The 16,714-nt window shown below is 38.7% G+C and overlaps 1 protein-coding gene across 10 annotated transcripts in view; it reads right to left on the reverse strand.

Annotated features, from left to right (window-relative positions):
* lsamp (limbic system associated membrane protein) overlaps positions 1-16,714 on the reverse strand; it is an 878,287-nt gene that overhangs the window by 78,860 nt on the left and 782,713 nt on the right. For all 10 annotated transcript variants that reach the window (XM_064303053.1, XM_064303058.1, XM_064303059.1 and 7 more), the window contains one exon: positions 9,256-9,381. In XM_064303053.1, coding sequence (XP_064159123.1) covers positions 9,256-9,381 — 126 coding nt within the window. The remainder of the gene's footprint in view (positions 1-9,255; positions 9,382-16,714) is intronic.

A 16,714-nucleotide genomic window follows, 5' to 3' on the forward strand; every position in this document is an offset into this window, starting at 1 on the left:
ATAGTAAGATGACATTGAGATGAATATTTGATTTTCTATTGATGTCTGTTCTATTAGTTGAGAGAGAGAGTTGAGATGCAGTAAACAGTCAAGCGATACTTTGTTGAGTGTCAATAGACTGTTTCTTGATAAGTGTTTGTGGAGAAAAACCTGACATGTAAGTGACATTCAACTGATATTCAGTTGATATCAAGCAGAGTGTTGCTTTTTTGTTAAATTATCATTTTCACATTGACATATTGACATTAACACAACAACAAATATATTTGGAATTGGCACTTTGTACATAATAATATGATTTGAGTTGTAATATGACCCTACATTAGCGTTAGAGGAGGATCAATATCTTGCAACTTGATACCAACATTTCAATCCTCACAATGTAGTAACATTGTCATGCCAACATCTGATCTCTTACTTAGCCACTACATTCTAATCTAAAACTGCATTTTTAATCTCTGTGAGTTTGTAAACTACATGAGAATACAACCACAAAATAAGAACAGAGTGATTAACCACAAAATAACAAAAGAGAGGATGACCACAAAATAACAACAGGGATAATAACCATAAAAAACATCATCATCATTCCAATCTCTCCTGATGCAGCAGCAGTATCATTTTAATATCTAAAGTATTTTGTTTTCAACCATCACGTATTGAAAAACCATGTGTAGAGTATCTAATATTCCTACATTCATACATCATTCTAGTATCCAATCTCATATTGCCATGGCATATTTGTAAGGAAATCCTTTTAAAATATAAACACCCCTCTGAAGAAAAAACTTGTTTTAGAATGTGACATATGTTCCAAGTCTAGCCATGAATTTGGTCTCTGTGCCTGACGGCAATACCTCACTTGCCACATTAGTGTCAGCAGTGGGACGTGCCCATGATGTGCTCATAATGCCCCCATAATGTATCCATACTGAATCCATAATGTCCCTGTAATGTGGCCATAATGTACTCATACTTAATCCATAATTTCCCCATAATGTGCCCATAATGTACCCATACGAAATCCATAATGTCCCCATAATGTACCCATACTGAATCCATAATGTCCCCGTAATGTGCCCATAATGTACCCATACTGAATCCATAATGTCCCCATAATGTACCCATACTGAATCCATAATGTCCCCGTAATGTACCCATACTGAATCCATAATGTCCCCATAATGTGCCCATAATGTACCCATACGAAATCCATAATGTCCCCATAATGTACCCATACTGAATCCATAATGTCCCAATAATGTGCCCATAATGTACCCATACTTAATCCATAATGTCCCCATAATGTACCCATACTGAATCCATAATGTCCCCATAATGTACCCATACTGAATCCATAATGTCCCTGTAATGTACCCATACTTAATCCATAATGTCCCCATAATGTACCCATACTGAATCCATAATGTCCCCATAATGTACCCATACTGAATCCATAATGTCCCTGTAATGTACCCATACTGAATCCATAATGTCCCTGTAATGTACCCATACTGAATCCATGCTGTCCCCATAATAAATAAATAATATTCCCATAGTGAGCCTATGAAGTGTGTGTATGATGGGTGAAGGTGCTCACTGGAGGAAAATGAAAAAGGATGCTTAGCTCTGGCACCTGTAGTTGTTACCAGTTGGATGCGAATGCAGAGAGAGCATGGGAGCGCACGGTCGAGTCAGCCACCTGTCACGTTAACTGCCAGGGACACACAGAGAGTAGAGTCTAGAGCCCTGACCGCACGCCAATCATTCTGAGCTTAAATCAACAAGCTCAATTCGACAACAAGCTTCACCTCGGGTCAATTCAGGAAACCGTGCAATTTTAATCCGCAGGATCAGCTGCCTTCCCTGAGCTCGGATCTGTAGATAAGTGACAGGGAACATGCACTCCTGCTCCCAGCTGCTCATTCGTGCCCTTTTCTGATCACCCCACAGTTAATAATTCCCTGAGCCATGTTTTACACTCATCCGTATGAGACCACCACCTGACCTACTGTTCAATGATCCCATCCTCTGTAAGTCAGGGGTGTACAATCTTATCTGAAAAGGGCCGGTGTGGGTGCAGGTTTTTGTTTCAGCCCAACAGTAATCCATTTCATTAAAAGAGCACCCTTCTAAGAAGGTAGCACAGTAGAACAACTGACCTGATCAATATTCTTCACTCACAGATAGACAGAAAACACCTGAAGGGTACAGCTCTTTATACAACATGAAAAAAAAATACATTTTAACTTTCATGCTGCGCTGTTCTGCTCCACACTGAATGCTTTGACACACATTCAATTTCTCAACGGAGTCACTGCTGTGAAATGTGCTGAATAATTCAGTACAAAAGCTTTTGTTTTACACTTATAGACCAATCTGAAACAATGGGTGCTCCCAGACCACTTACTTGGTTTCATGAATACACAGCATCTGTGAAATATATGCTTTCAGAGAACAGGAGAATTAAAACACACATATGAACTGCAAGTTAAACAGATAGAGAAAAAAACTTTATGGAATACTATACCATCAAATTTATAGCTAACTAGCTTTCCTTTTTAAATTTCCTATATGTTCAAGAATCAAACAAGTATATTTCAGATTTTAATATATTAATAATTTTACATGTTAAACATAGGTCATTTATTTGAACTCTATGATGAAAGAATCCAGGCGTGTGTGTGTGAGTGTGTATGTGTGTGTGCTTACATAATTAATGCCGGTCAAAAAACCCCCAAAAAAAACAAAAACTAAGGAGTAGATCCGCTGAGAAAAAATAGCAAGCAAAGACAATGCTCCTTATTGCACAACAGCTGCTAACACTATCAATGTTGTATTAATGACTGATTCACTCAAGCATTGTTACAATATGTTTTTGCCATCAGTTGAGCCTTTACGAAACATTTTTTTGAGCGAAGGTCATGCAAAGTTTATACTGAGGCTGTGCCTTGTCGGAATTGTTAACATAAATTGGAAACTCTCCTGCCATTTTCCAAGGGATTAATTTGGCACGGAAATAATAGTAGAATAATAATGGAATAATAACAACTAACAAAAGGAATCATTGAGCCAAAGATGAATCCGGCTGAATGACCAGCAAATGGACCTCTTCATTATTTCTTGGAACAACTTACCATACCAAATCATAGAATTGGAGCATTTTGAATAAATTACTTCTATTAACATAACCTGCTTACTGGAATTGTAAAAATATTTGTCTCTGTACAATGAAAAGGTCAGCTTCAATTATAACAGAAAACAAATCACAGGGGTCTGGTTTAATGTCATTTTTATCACCAGGCAATCCCAGCATTGCAGTATATGTTAGTGGTGTCTTCCTTTTGCAACTATAATGGCTCTCATGGCCATTGACATGTTGACAAGTATACATTGCATGGCTTGTAAGCAGGCTACAATGCCTTAACGGGAGGTTTCAGGTTGTGTGCTTATTGTCAGTGGTAATTTGCTATCATTTTTGTGAATCAGCCATGCCCCGTCTTGAGTCCCATTCATTTTGGCACTGAAATGTACATGGAAAACACATTTTAAATACGTATCACTCAGATATTACAGTGTGTCACTGTTTCCCTGGTAGAGACGTTTCACGCCCTTTCCACCCACTGCGGGTGCTTTGCTAATACGTATATCATTTTTTCCAGCTACTGAACCAGTTTAGCAGGCCCTGAAGCAACACAATCCTTTTTGTGGATTCCCCCCTGAGTCTAATAAGAACTAAAGCACATGCATCAGAATTTATCCTCTGTAATAAGCTAACAATCAATCACGAGAATTTAGTGTGCAATCTCGCTCATTTATTCCTAAACGGCCCTAATACAGCTCAGTCTTTTGAAATATGTCTATGAGACAGCATCGCTATAACACCGCAGGATTCTGCCATACCACAGTGCATTAGAACGGTGCACTTATAACTCTGGTTGGACATTTTTATACAGAGAGATACCTAAATGAGTCCAGCTAACTGTGCTGAGAGTTCCAAAGGCCTGAAAGCAGTTGACAGTGCACAGCTGGTAATCGTGAGATCGATAATCACAACTTTTCCTTTATCTTCAGTCTTCAGCTGACAATCTTTTGGCAAACTGTGGCATCGTGGTTGCAGCAAAATCAGCTGCTTGACAATATGGAGGGTCTCCGGGTTCATGCTGAACCCCAGGAGTGAGGCTACATCTCGGCAAAATGCAGCAATCGGTGTGGGACAATGCAGCTAATGCGACCAGCAGGGACAATGCAGCTAATGCGAGCAGCGGGGAGAATGAATCAATGCAGAATTCTGAGGGATAAAATGATTTCAAATCCGCTGAATTTCCAGGCGTTTGAAGGCAGCAGGCAGGGAAGTCCAGGGAACTTCCGTCTTCCGCTCTTTCCAGAAATTGAAATCCCTGTCTGTTCACTACAGTCCTCCAATAGTGCTATGCACAAGTGTTAATGTGTGTTATTCTGGAAAATCACACTGAGTGAATACACTCGAAACTCCACTAAGCGTAAATACCATGCTAATAAGCTAATTTGATACATTTATTTCTGTACACGGAATTTAACAGGTTATAAGAGTAAACAGTAAGGTGAATATGCAAAGTCAGCAACTGATGAATTTTATTTTTATAGGACACAATTGGCATGTTTAGCAATAAAAATAAAACCACGGTCTAAACCATTCTACATTTACTAAGGTAAAATAATGATGAGAAAAGCTTTCTTTTTAACTTTTAGTGTGTAACGGAGAACATGACCCACAGCCTGTCAGTATAATGGATAATATATTCCCGTAGCTGAGTATAGAGCAAGCTGTTCTCTCTCTATAAGAATACTAATTTTCCCAACAATAGCACACTGAACAGAGAGAAGCTTATCCGTTATTAGACTACTTTGTGCAGCCTAGTGAATCACACCCAGGGTAGAAACAAAGCTGACAAGTCCCATTTGTCAAAAAGCAAAGCATTTAACAAACAATATGAATCACCACCCCTGAAAAAAGATTCATAATTCAGCGATAGGGGCCCAATTGTTTCATGCAATTGCTTTTATTAAAAGGCACAGTTTAATAAAAGGTCTAGTTTAATTTCTACCAAAGATTCTCACACATATTCTCATACTCTCATATATAAAATACAGTTACAGGCCATGCATGACAAATTATCCATTTTCTTAATCAAACAGTGTCCAATCTATCCAGGCAGCTGAATTTAGATCTTATTTTTTATTACTTTTATAAGTCTCAAATGACAGATCTATAAACAAAAGGAAGTTTAGGAAAAAGTATCTATTTGTCCTCTCCTCTGGGGCAGATGTGGCCCAGTTTTTCCGAAGTTTTAAAAAATAGAATTTCTAATTGTGGAGGCAAGAGATGGCAGCTCAGCGCTAAAATCAGTCTACTCAGTCCACAGAAAAACTCAGGCCACCCATTATGACAGTTTCAAGACTGACTCCAAACAAACACTACAGCTCTTGATTCTTCATGATACTGAATAATAAGTGTTTCTTTGTAGACAGGAAGCATGTGGCCATTAAAATTCATTTGTATCAGCTACCACCAGTAAGCCCAGAATATCACTGTTCTCTTGTACAAGATGGGTGAGAACAGTCTTCTTAACATGTGAGAAGCACATATATAGATGTGCCACCTGACCTTCTGGAGCATCATAGGCTAAAATGACAACAGCAGGCTAATCTACACTGCTGACAAGCTACCACTTTCTTGACGAAGTGAAAACTGGATTTAAGAATAAAAAGCTGTGATTACTGAAAAGAAAACACAACAGCTGTCTGCTAAATTCATCAAAAATGTATATAGCAAGATGAGCATTTTTATCTTGATATACAAATCCAAAACTCTGATGTTCAACAAGGCTAAACATCTGAAACAGAACAATCTTTTTAAATTAGCTCAGGTTCAGTATTAGTTAAATATTTAATAATAGCGGCAGTTCATCAATGTCTTTTGAACACATTTAAAATTTCAAGCAAATATTCTCAATAAGTCAAGCTGCACACATTTTTGGAGTTTAGCACTTACATGATAATACTGCTGTCATATGCATTGTTTGACATGCTGTCGTATTGCATATATAGTTATGAAATAATAAATAATTAATCTCCATTGTAAGAACATTATGAAATGCCGTATGTGAAAAATAAATAGTTCAGCAATCACTTTAATAACCTACAAACTTAGCATGTATAACAGAGCACTGGAAGCAACTGTATTTGTATCATTCATCAGACACACCCAGCTGGCAATCCAAAATTCAAAATCTAAGCCAATATCTGCAAACCCATTTGTATGTCTTCTGCATTTCAACATAATTTACTCTTTATCAGTCTTTGCCAACTATGAATAGATTGAAGTGACTACTGCACACTATTCAAAGTCAACGATAAGACATACTGTACAGACAATAATGAATGGCTTTGGGCACTACCACAACTTTAATATCTACGCAGATCTCATGTCACCCACCACATACCCCCTACAATCTGCGGTAAATGTTGAAAATAGTTTCAGAGCCCCTATACAACATGAAAAGGTTGTGTGTGTGTGTGTGTGTGTGTGCACATGTGCATGCATGTGTGTGTGTGCGTGTGTGTGTGTGTCCAAAAATACCAGCTTCATTCCGTGTTACCACAGCTCTACACAAGAGGACCATAATCCTGTGGCACGTTTGGCGTTCAGCCAGAGGTCAAATGAAGATCCTGGATACACATCTGAATGTTTACACTTGTATGTCATGTGCAAACATGCAAACAAAAAGAGGGGGAAAGCTAACAAATGCCCGTCCCCAGAACAACAGAGAAATAACCTCTCAGTTTCCAATGGTGCAATTCAGCTGAGTGACACTGAAGTTAACTTAGTTGCATGCTACTAAAAATCCTTTTCGATCTGTCACAGATGCAAACCTGTGTAACTTTTAATGAACAATATGAATGTATCATGTCCAAACAGCTTGCCCTTAACCCTTTGACAAGTAGGTTTTTTGTCATGTTTTTCCAAAATTCCAAGTTGGTGTTCTAGAACTCCATTGCTTTCAATTACAAGTAGTGATTACATCAGCATTAGAATGTTCAGTTCAGTTCAGAACAATCTTGTGATATTACAACATAAACAGTTACGGTAATGACCTAATAAGCTGTTAGAAGTGTTAATCACACAAAACTGTAGAAATGGTGAAAATGCAAAATGAAATGACCTGACGTATTCATTAATATTAAATACTCTTTGCATCTGCTCATTTATTCACAGAGAGAACCTGGTGTGCAGATGTGCAACAGAAACGTTGTTGGATAAAGGCAATAGGATTTGGTGGAGCTGCATTTCAGACCCAGTCAGATTTCAGGGCTGGCTGTTTGCTGGGTGAGTCAGTTCAGCTGTCAGCTGCTAGAGTACACAGCACTGAAGATGCGGAGAAGACATACAAGGCAAGGTGAAAGAAGGCATGAGGGGCAGCATCACGCTCACATCCTCAGGAATGTGAGGGTTTAATCTATAGCTGATCTGGAAAATGGCTTCCTGGTTGAATTATTTTTCCACAAGCTGAAATGGGGGTGCTGGGTGAATATGAATTCATAATTCTCTCATGTAGGAGCACAGAGTGCGGTAGGGTATAAAGCAGGGCACTTGTTACTGATGGGGGCAATGCAGAGCTCCACAGATAAGTGTAATAACACACAGAAGATAGAGGGAGTGTAGGCTAAGTAAAGGTTATGCATCGCCTGCTTGGTATTGATTCCCTTTAACCAGAGTTTGACCGCACACGCAAGAGAATTCTGACAAGCTACCAGGATCATTCTCTCACTCTGGTCCTTGTGGACAACTTTAAGGGTTACTCAGGCTGTGAAACTGCCCTTCTAAGGCCAGTCTGTGACACACAGTCACTCTACAGGCCAATGTATTCTCTAAGAGCCTCCAGTTCTGTTTCCTCCATTTCCCACTGACTCTGTCAGCCTTGAGTAGCGGGAAAAAACTAAACAAAACAAAAAAAAAAAATAGTAAAAGAAGACTTGGAAGTGGCAGGATTAAGTGGAGAGTCCCATAAAAGCCTTTCACTCTGATTACACTGAATGCATTAATGAATGATGAAAGGATTTTTGAAGAAGAAAATATCTTTATGCTGGATTCACCCCACGTATATACAGAACTGTAATATTCTGTCCACTACCCTTATGCATCTTTAATACCTTATTGCCAGGGGAGAGCAGAGGGTTACAGATGGAGATGGGATCACGGTACATAAAAAGGCAGCAGTGGGGAATCAAACCCCTGGCCGTAAGGTTGGATTCATATGTGGGCTGAGAGACGGCTAACCGCATAGCGCAACCGACGCATTCTGCACAATGATATTTCATTTTCAATTTTCTCATGGAATCTCTAAAGGGCCAGAGATAAATGGAACCCTCTTCCATACATGCATTGTATTTACTTTCAGTTGCAAAGCCTTGCCTTCCTGTTGGGAAAAAATAAAACCTAAACACTGGGATGCTAATGTCCTTTCAGACACTCAAAAGATAGCCTGGCAATGAAAAAACAAAAAGAATGTACCAGAAACCTGATACCGACTGGGATTTGCATACAAATATACAAACTCAAAGCCAAGCAGACCTTTTAAATAAAATCAGATTTCACTCATTCTCACGCATACATGAACATGGAGCACACCCGGTAAAATGCACCTATGGTACATGTGAAAATGTTACCATACACGTTCCAACGTGATTCAATGTGATATAAATTCAATTATGCACACACAAGTGCATATACTGTAATGTGCAACAGTGGACAGATAATTGACCTAATGGCCGTGCTACAATACAGAAACATTGAGACAGCTGGGTTGTACTGAACATACCAAGATCACCAACAGGAAGACACTTAATTAGCTGCCCCTGCATGGTCCAAAATAAAACCTCATCTTCCACAGCTTAAAGTCAACCTTCATGAGAAATGAATCATGGAATATGTACCACGAAAAGCACAGAAAGAGCCCTGGAAACCAAAAGACAACCTTGGGAAAGAATTAAAAAAAAAACTGGAACAGCTGGTCATGAAGGTAAGCATTAGATTTGTAGCCATTGATGATGCTACAAATCTTAAAATAGATTTCTAACCTCCTCATTCCTTCTGAGAGTAAGAAATAGGGTCAAATATAAAAGCATTCATGGCACGGTCACAAGTGATCTACGTGTACCTGGGAAAACACGCTGTCCTGCAAATGGATGAATGCGAGGGCCAGCGACTCTTACCTGATGGATTGAGCAGTCTCCAAGTGATGGATGGATCCGGCCTCCCATTGGCTAGACAACTCAATGTCACGTTGCTACCCTCGTTGACAGTGATGTCTTCTGAAACTTTGTAAATATTTGCAGGAACTGGAACAGAAAATTAATTCAATCCGTTATTATCGGTCAAATAAAGTAGCCTGGAAAAATGTCATATTGACATTACAAATGCGGCACAATGTGTAACACAAGGTTGAAGGTTGACCAAACTGAATGAATAATTTTTTCTCTGTTTTCTTGATGTTTCATGCCATGCTGGCCCAGGATTTTATTCCACCCAAATTAAATTAAATATGAAAAATCGTACACACAAATTAAAATCATGGAAAAAAAAAAAAAAAAAAAAATTGACAGTCTGTTCAAAGAACTAAAGAGGACTCCCCCTCCCAAAAAATAAAATAATAATAATAATAAAGTATATATATGTATATATACATATATATATATATATATAAAAACTCAAAAAATGTGTGTGTGTATGCATGTGTTACAGGATGCTTGTGAAAAGCAGAAGTCAACAGGGTGTGAGTAGTACAAAAGATTGGCCTTGGTCAGTACTGAAGCTAAGCAGGGCTGGTCTTGGTCAGTACTGAAGCTAAGCAGGGCTGGGCTTGGTTAGTTGGAAGCTAAGCAGGGCTGGGTTTGGTTAGTACAGAAGCTAAGCAGGGTTGGGCTTAGTTAGTCAGAAACTAAGCAGGGCTGGGTTTGGTTAGTACCAAAGATAAGCAGGGGTGAACTTGGTTAGTATCAAAGCTAAGAAGGGCTGAGCTTGGTTAGTACTGAAGCTAAGAAGGCTGGGTTTGGTTAGTGCTGAAGCTAAGCAGGGCTGGGCTTGTTCAGTCCCCAGATCATCACTGCAAAAGACTCCTGGCTTTAGTTGTAAAGCAAAGTTTTTGTAACACTGCCATTGGTGGATGCCTAGCAAACTTATAAGAACTTCAATAGTGCTGAGAGGAAGCCTTTAATTTTAATTTATAGCTACCAATTAATAAGCACGCACCATTTTGGTTATGATTTACATCACAAACAAACAAACAAGATGCCAGACCAAAATTAACAGACCAAATAAATTCCAGAAGATGCACAACCTTTTTGTTCAGCATTTCAGAGCAAGAGTAATTAATATAAATACCAGAAAATAAACAGGGAGAAATGATTAATATATTCCATTTGTAAAACACGTCTGGATGGATGACATGTAATATGCAAGTTATGCAGTTCTGTCATGAAGTTGGACACCTTCAAAATCATATTAATGTTGTTTGCAAAAAAAGTGTCTATTTTCCTTTTCACAAACCAGCTGACACCATGGTTGTTTTATCGACCAATAACTCCAAAAATGATAGCACACAAAGATATTTTACAAGGCAGATAAATCATAAGTAAAAAAAAAAAAATAACGTGTGAGATGATAAGGGTGATGAGAAAGGACAGGACAGAGAAAAGGAACTTTTTTTTTTTTTTTTTACATCTGGAACTCTTATCTCTTTCGGGCTCTCGTCTTGATTTTCTCTAAGGAGAAAAGCAAAGATTCTTTCTTCGGGAGCATTTTGCTCTATGTTTGTGCTTTCTTCTTTCATCTCAGAACTCTGAACCCTTTAGGACAGCTTCTCTCCGGTGTCTGGAGATTAGTTAGGAAATAAATTGATTCAAAATGTAGGGGGGGCTGGCTCGCCCCGTTTTCCTTTCTCATCAAACAATTGAGTTGCTGCCATGACGGCCATGAGCTCTGAGCTACTCATGTCGCTGCAGAAAGTAAATATCAGGCGGAACAGTGGCTGCCCCGCATAGTGGGAATATTTTAATAAGCCCGGAGAAGAGCGAAAACCCGAGGATCAGATTTGTGTAACAGGACAGATCCCCGCAGAACGTTTTGGCTCAGTTATTTTCTCCAGCTCCGGTTCGCCGCCCCTCCCTCGCCCCCCCCCCCGCTCCGCCGTGCGTGTCTAGCTAAAGAGTGAGGGGACGGGGATACCGCTCCACTAACTGGAACTAAAAGATGTCTGCGCGCCAGGACTGAGAAGTGCGCAAGGACAGGAAAATCTACACTTGAGTTCTTCGCTCCGCTTTAGAATCCTTCAGCTGGAGGTGACGAGAAAAAATAAAATAACATTTTTTTAAAAACCGTAGAGAAAAAGCCAGCACTCTCACCATAATAAGGAAGAGGCTGCTGAAGTCTTGCAGTCTTTACATGCCAGTAAAGGGCGGGGACAGAACAGCGCCCAGTGCAAACGCTCATTCATGAGACAGACACTTTATATTTAATGCAATGGCAGGTGGGTGCTGAGATTGCTTTTTTTCTTTTTTTTGTATAACTCACAGTAACACAAGTGTGCGTGAATAATTGAGTATGATGTGGATCCTCTCCACTGTAAGAGGAGCCATTTGAAAAATAGACAGATGCTCAGATCATAACTATATTTAATGGTAAATATACAGAAAAGGGTGAGTGATAAAAACTCACTAACTGAGGACAGCTGCAAATAAAATTGTTGTATGGCATGGTGTGGCACGGCTCGTAATGTTTTAACACTCAGCAATCAGGAGCTGTGTCTTAATGTAATTATAAAAACATGCTGGCAGACACTAATGGGAACAAAGCCTTATTCTTAGTTACCTTGGATATGGTAACCAAGGTGGTACAAATGGTCCCTCGCATTTATAACCTTAAAGCTGTGATAATTATTTCTACAATGAAGTCAAGCTGCTGAACAAATTAAATTCAACAGTAATTTCCACCACCTTGATATTTAAAAACATGAACCATTTTTTCTTTTTTCTCACCTCATTTCAAATACAATACACACAAATTTACAGACACAAATTCATTTATATAAAATGTTTACATTTGTGAACAAACTTTCTCTGCATGGCATAATACTTCATGTATTGCGTGTTTTAATAGAATACAGTGAGCTCCATAGTGTTTGGGATAAAGACTTTTTTTTCTTCTTGATTTGGCTCTGTACTCCACAATTTTAGACAATTTTTAATTGTAATCAATGTACATGCGGTTAAAGTGCAGATTTCTCAGTTTAGATTAAAGGGTATATTTATACATTTTTGGTTTCACCTTGCAGAAAATACTCCACAGAAGACTTCACAAACAGAACTACAGAGGCTACACCGCAAGATGGAAACCACTAGTTAGCTGCAAAAACAGGATGACCATGTTACATTTTGCTAAATAGTACCTAAAAGAGCCTGCAGAGCGCTGAAAACAGGCCTTGTGTGTGGAGGTCCCAAGATCCAAAGCCAAGGAAAAATTCCTTGCAAGCAAACTCAGTGAAAGATACCCAATACGATAATGCCTGCAGTCCATTATTCCCACTGGATTACATTATAGTGCATGTATGGACTGTCAATCCAATGAATAATCAGTACAGACTAAGCTTCTGTGTTGCAGTTCACTAGTACATTTGCCACAGTGAAGACACAGCAGCCATCTCAATAACAACTTAACTGACAAAATATTAGGGTTAGTAAAAAATGATGGTGTTAACCTAGAAAGCTGAATTCCTGTGAAGATGCAAAGTGTTACATTTTACAAGAATTAAGCAGCAACTATTGAGGGATATGAATGTTCAGTAAATTATAAATTTGACTTATTACCAGCTAAACACAATTACAAATCAATTTTTCATATCTCAGCCCTGCAGATCCACAACAGTGACTGCAGCAGGGAGCAGTTTACATATGCCCTAATGGAGGGAGTCTTACAAGCAAATTCTGTGTACTATTCTATCAAAAATATTTATAAGAAATCATTCACCAACAGGTGTTATACAGTTAAATGCATAAGTACTGGGACACATTTTCTTTTTGTTTGGGCACTGTACTCCAGCACATTGGATTTAAAATAAAGCAGTGAACAGGAGGTTAAATATTCATGCAGAAGACATCTAAGAAAAGGTATAGAGTTGATTCTAGGTGTGCAATTTGCATTTGGAGACTGTTGCTGTTGTCTCTCAAGATGAGGACCAAATAAGTGTCAACGCCCGTAAAACAGGTCATCATGAGGCTGAAAAACCAGAACAAATTGATCAGAGACAGCCAAAACAATGAGCGTGTCAAAATCAAGTGATACATTGTTAGGGAGCAAGAGCGCAATAGTAAACTCAGCAACAGAAAACGACGAGTATTAACCTGTACCAGAATGATGGAAAAACGAAAGCGTGGAGAAAGACAGGAACTGCTCATGGACCAAATCAGCCCCAGGTAGTGTTATGGCTTGGGCCTGTATGGCTGCCACTGGGACTGGCTCACTTGTCACTGATGATGTGACTGCTTACAGCAGATGAATTCTGAAAAGTACAGAGACAGCTTATCTGCTCAAATCTAACTAAATGCCGCAAAACTCATCGGATGCCAGTCCACCTTGCAGCAGGACAATGACTCCAAATATAATACTTACAGCAGCCAATCAGTTCTTCAGGGCCAAAAAGTGTATGTTCTTGACTGGCTAAGTCAATGACCTGTCCTGAATCCAACTGAACATGCATTTCACTTGACAAGTGTCTGGTGATGTCTATGGGTTGCAGGCTTCAGGGAGATATAGAATGCGAACGATTTATGCAGTAATAAATATGACAACTTTATATCAGATTATGTTAATTTGTCCAAATACTTTTACTCTCCTTAAATGGGGGGACTATGCATAAAAAGGCTGTAATCCATACATGAATCACTAAATATGGATGAAAAACCCTCAGATTGATGGTATTTATTGACAGTATTCACTTTATCCCCATATTCATTGTTTTATTTCAAATCCAATGTGCTGGAGTACTGAGCTAAAACAACAAAAATTGTACCACTCCTACAATGCTTTTGCATTTAATTGTCCAATCCTCACATGCAGCAATCATTTACCAAAAATGTACCCAAAATGTAATGGTAATAATAATAATAATAATAATAATAATAATAATAATAATAATAAATGTATTTTATATAGCGCTTCTCATGGACTCAAAGACGCTTGGTGGAATGATGTCGCATGGCTTCAGTTTGAAAAGTGTGAAAGGATAATAATGAAGGGAACAAGGGAGAGCACAGTGTCCTCTTTCAAGTGGAACAGTGCTCTCCTTCAATATGAGCCCAGAAAGAACTGATAGCATTGTTAGCTACTTCGTGACAGTAGTGGAATGGACAGGAAAGCTTATCATGACATCACCAAACTTAATAAACTTTTTGCCATGAGTTGACTCATTAATTTCAGTCCTATGTATTATAATCATTCTCAGGTGTCAGGGTTCAAAATCAGCCAAATGGAAAGAGTCTCAAGTGCCGCATCAAATCCAGTTTCACATCGCCCACCCCGAGAAGCTGTGATCTGGGATTATGGCAGGGGCTAAAGTTGCAGAGACAGCTTGATGTTAATCCTTTCGGATTCATATTCATTATCACTAAAGTCATGGTATTCCTTCAAGGGAGATGTGCACTGCGTACCCTCCTGAGCTGAATCCACACACACCCATAAATGAGACAGTTTTACACGACACACCCGTGCTTGGAGGGGTGCGTGTAAAGCAGGACTGAAGCCAAGCGTGAAAGCTTAAGCTTCTCATATATGAGAATTAAGTGGCAGGATAAAGTATTGAGGCTGTGTCGCAAGGCATGCAACTAATAAAACTGATCAAAGATGGGCTGTTTATCACTGCATAGATGGCAAAGGGACAAGGGGAATTCAGTGGCTACAAATCACAGCAGCATCAGTTAGCACAAATGGAATCGCTAAATAGGAATGTAAAAATTGGACCAAAGGTACATGCATAAACACAATTTAAAAGAAATACATGACCCCTAGGACACAGTAGTGGCTTTAGCAGGTTTGCACACAAACAGAAAATCCCCATTACAGCAGACGGAAATGAATGAAACTCATTTTAAAAAGCATGGTTGCGTCCAACAGGACAACCAATTTTCAGGTATGGACAGAGCTGAACCCAGCCAAGATTTTTCAATTACACCCAACGCTGTGCAGTTCAAGGATTATCTGAGGAGATTTATTATCCTAAAAACCCCATTTAGATTTATCTGAGCCTTTCTCACGGTAGACTTTTCTTTTTTCCTACCCAGAGAGTTCCCTCAAAATGAACAAGTCTGCTAAAGTGGTCTTCTCAGATATGTCAAGATTAAATCCAGAGGGGATCTAATTCAATTACATACATAATGCATAATGCTTTTGTTTTCTTGTAGCTGCCAGTTTTGTTGGCAGCCATGATTTAATAAATAGATATGTATCAAGAAATAAACAATTCTGATAAACTGCAGACAGGAATGAGACACTGCACTCAAATGTTAAAAAGTCAAATGTAAAAAAAATGCTATGAAATACATAAGGGGTATGTTCATATTATGAAATATGTGTCATATTTAATCCATATAAAGTAATACAAGTACTATGCATGAAAGATTATTTATATGTTGTTGAATAAACTGTAAAATGTCATACAGTAATATATGAAATGTGGATTTTGTATAAAGATCATTTTCTTCCATATACTAAAACTCATATGATTGATGAAACTTGACCTGGCAAAGAAATATATTTTCACCAAACAGCTGTTTAATTGATTAACCTATTGATTTATACAGTTAGATGGTTGACAGGAGCACAAGAGAAATGGCTGAAACAAACAAAAGAAAAAACTAAAGAAAACACTGACAGATGATGGAGGTCTATCAAAAGGACATATTGGCAAACGTTAGTCAAAATTCTTAGGCGACTACTGTGTAAACCGCATCTCTACTGCCATGCAAAACAATATCAATAGATCACCATTTAACTGGACTTCATATTATTACTTTTCTTATTGATTTCTTGTTGGTAACAGTGGTTTTCTGAAAGGGTTGGGAAATGCTGTTTGATTTTCTGCAGACCAGACCGTGGTTTAGAATCTTATACATTATTTAAATACCAATCGACCTTTTGCAAGCATCCGACACTTGCGCAGTGCTAACATCCTAACAGATGTCTGAGAGCTGAGGGATTGGTGCCGATGGCTAAAGCCTGCTGCCGTGCTGAATCCAGTGCAAACTGTCTACACCAGTCTGGGTAAATGTGTCTAATTATCTCCCTGTCAATTCTTAGCCATTTAAACTGCTTACAGTATGGCTCATATTTTTGTTACATATTCTCAGTGAAACCCAACAGTATTTACAGCTAGCAGGCTAATTAACCCACACTCACACACACTGCCACACGCACACACACTAAGACACACATGCACACTCAAACACACACACACACACACTCACATGAACACACGTACGTCAGCACATGCGCCAACACACACAAGGGCAAAATAATTAATAAAACCTACAACATACAATGGGAATAGATTTGAATAATAACTTTATCTTGTCAAGCTGCAGGTTTTCATTGAAAGAATTATTGAATTATTGGAAATCATTTGGC

The sequence above is a fragment of the Anguilla rostrata genome, chromosome 12 (assembly GCF_018555375.3).
Source record: "Anguilla rostrata isolate EN2019 chromosome 12, ASM1855537v3, whole genome shotgun sequence".
NCBI lineage: Eukaryota > Metazoa > Chordata > Actinopteri > Anguilliformes > Anguillidae > Anguilla > Anguilla rostrata.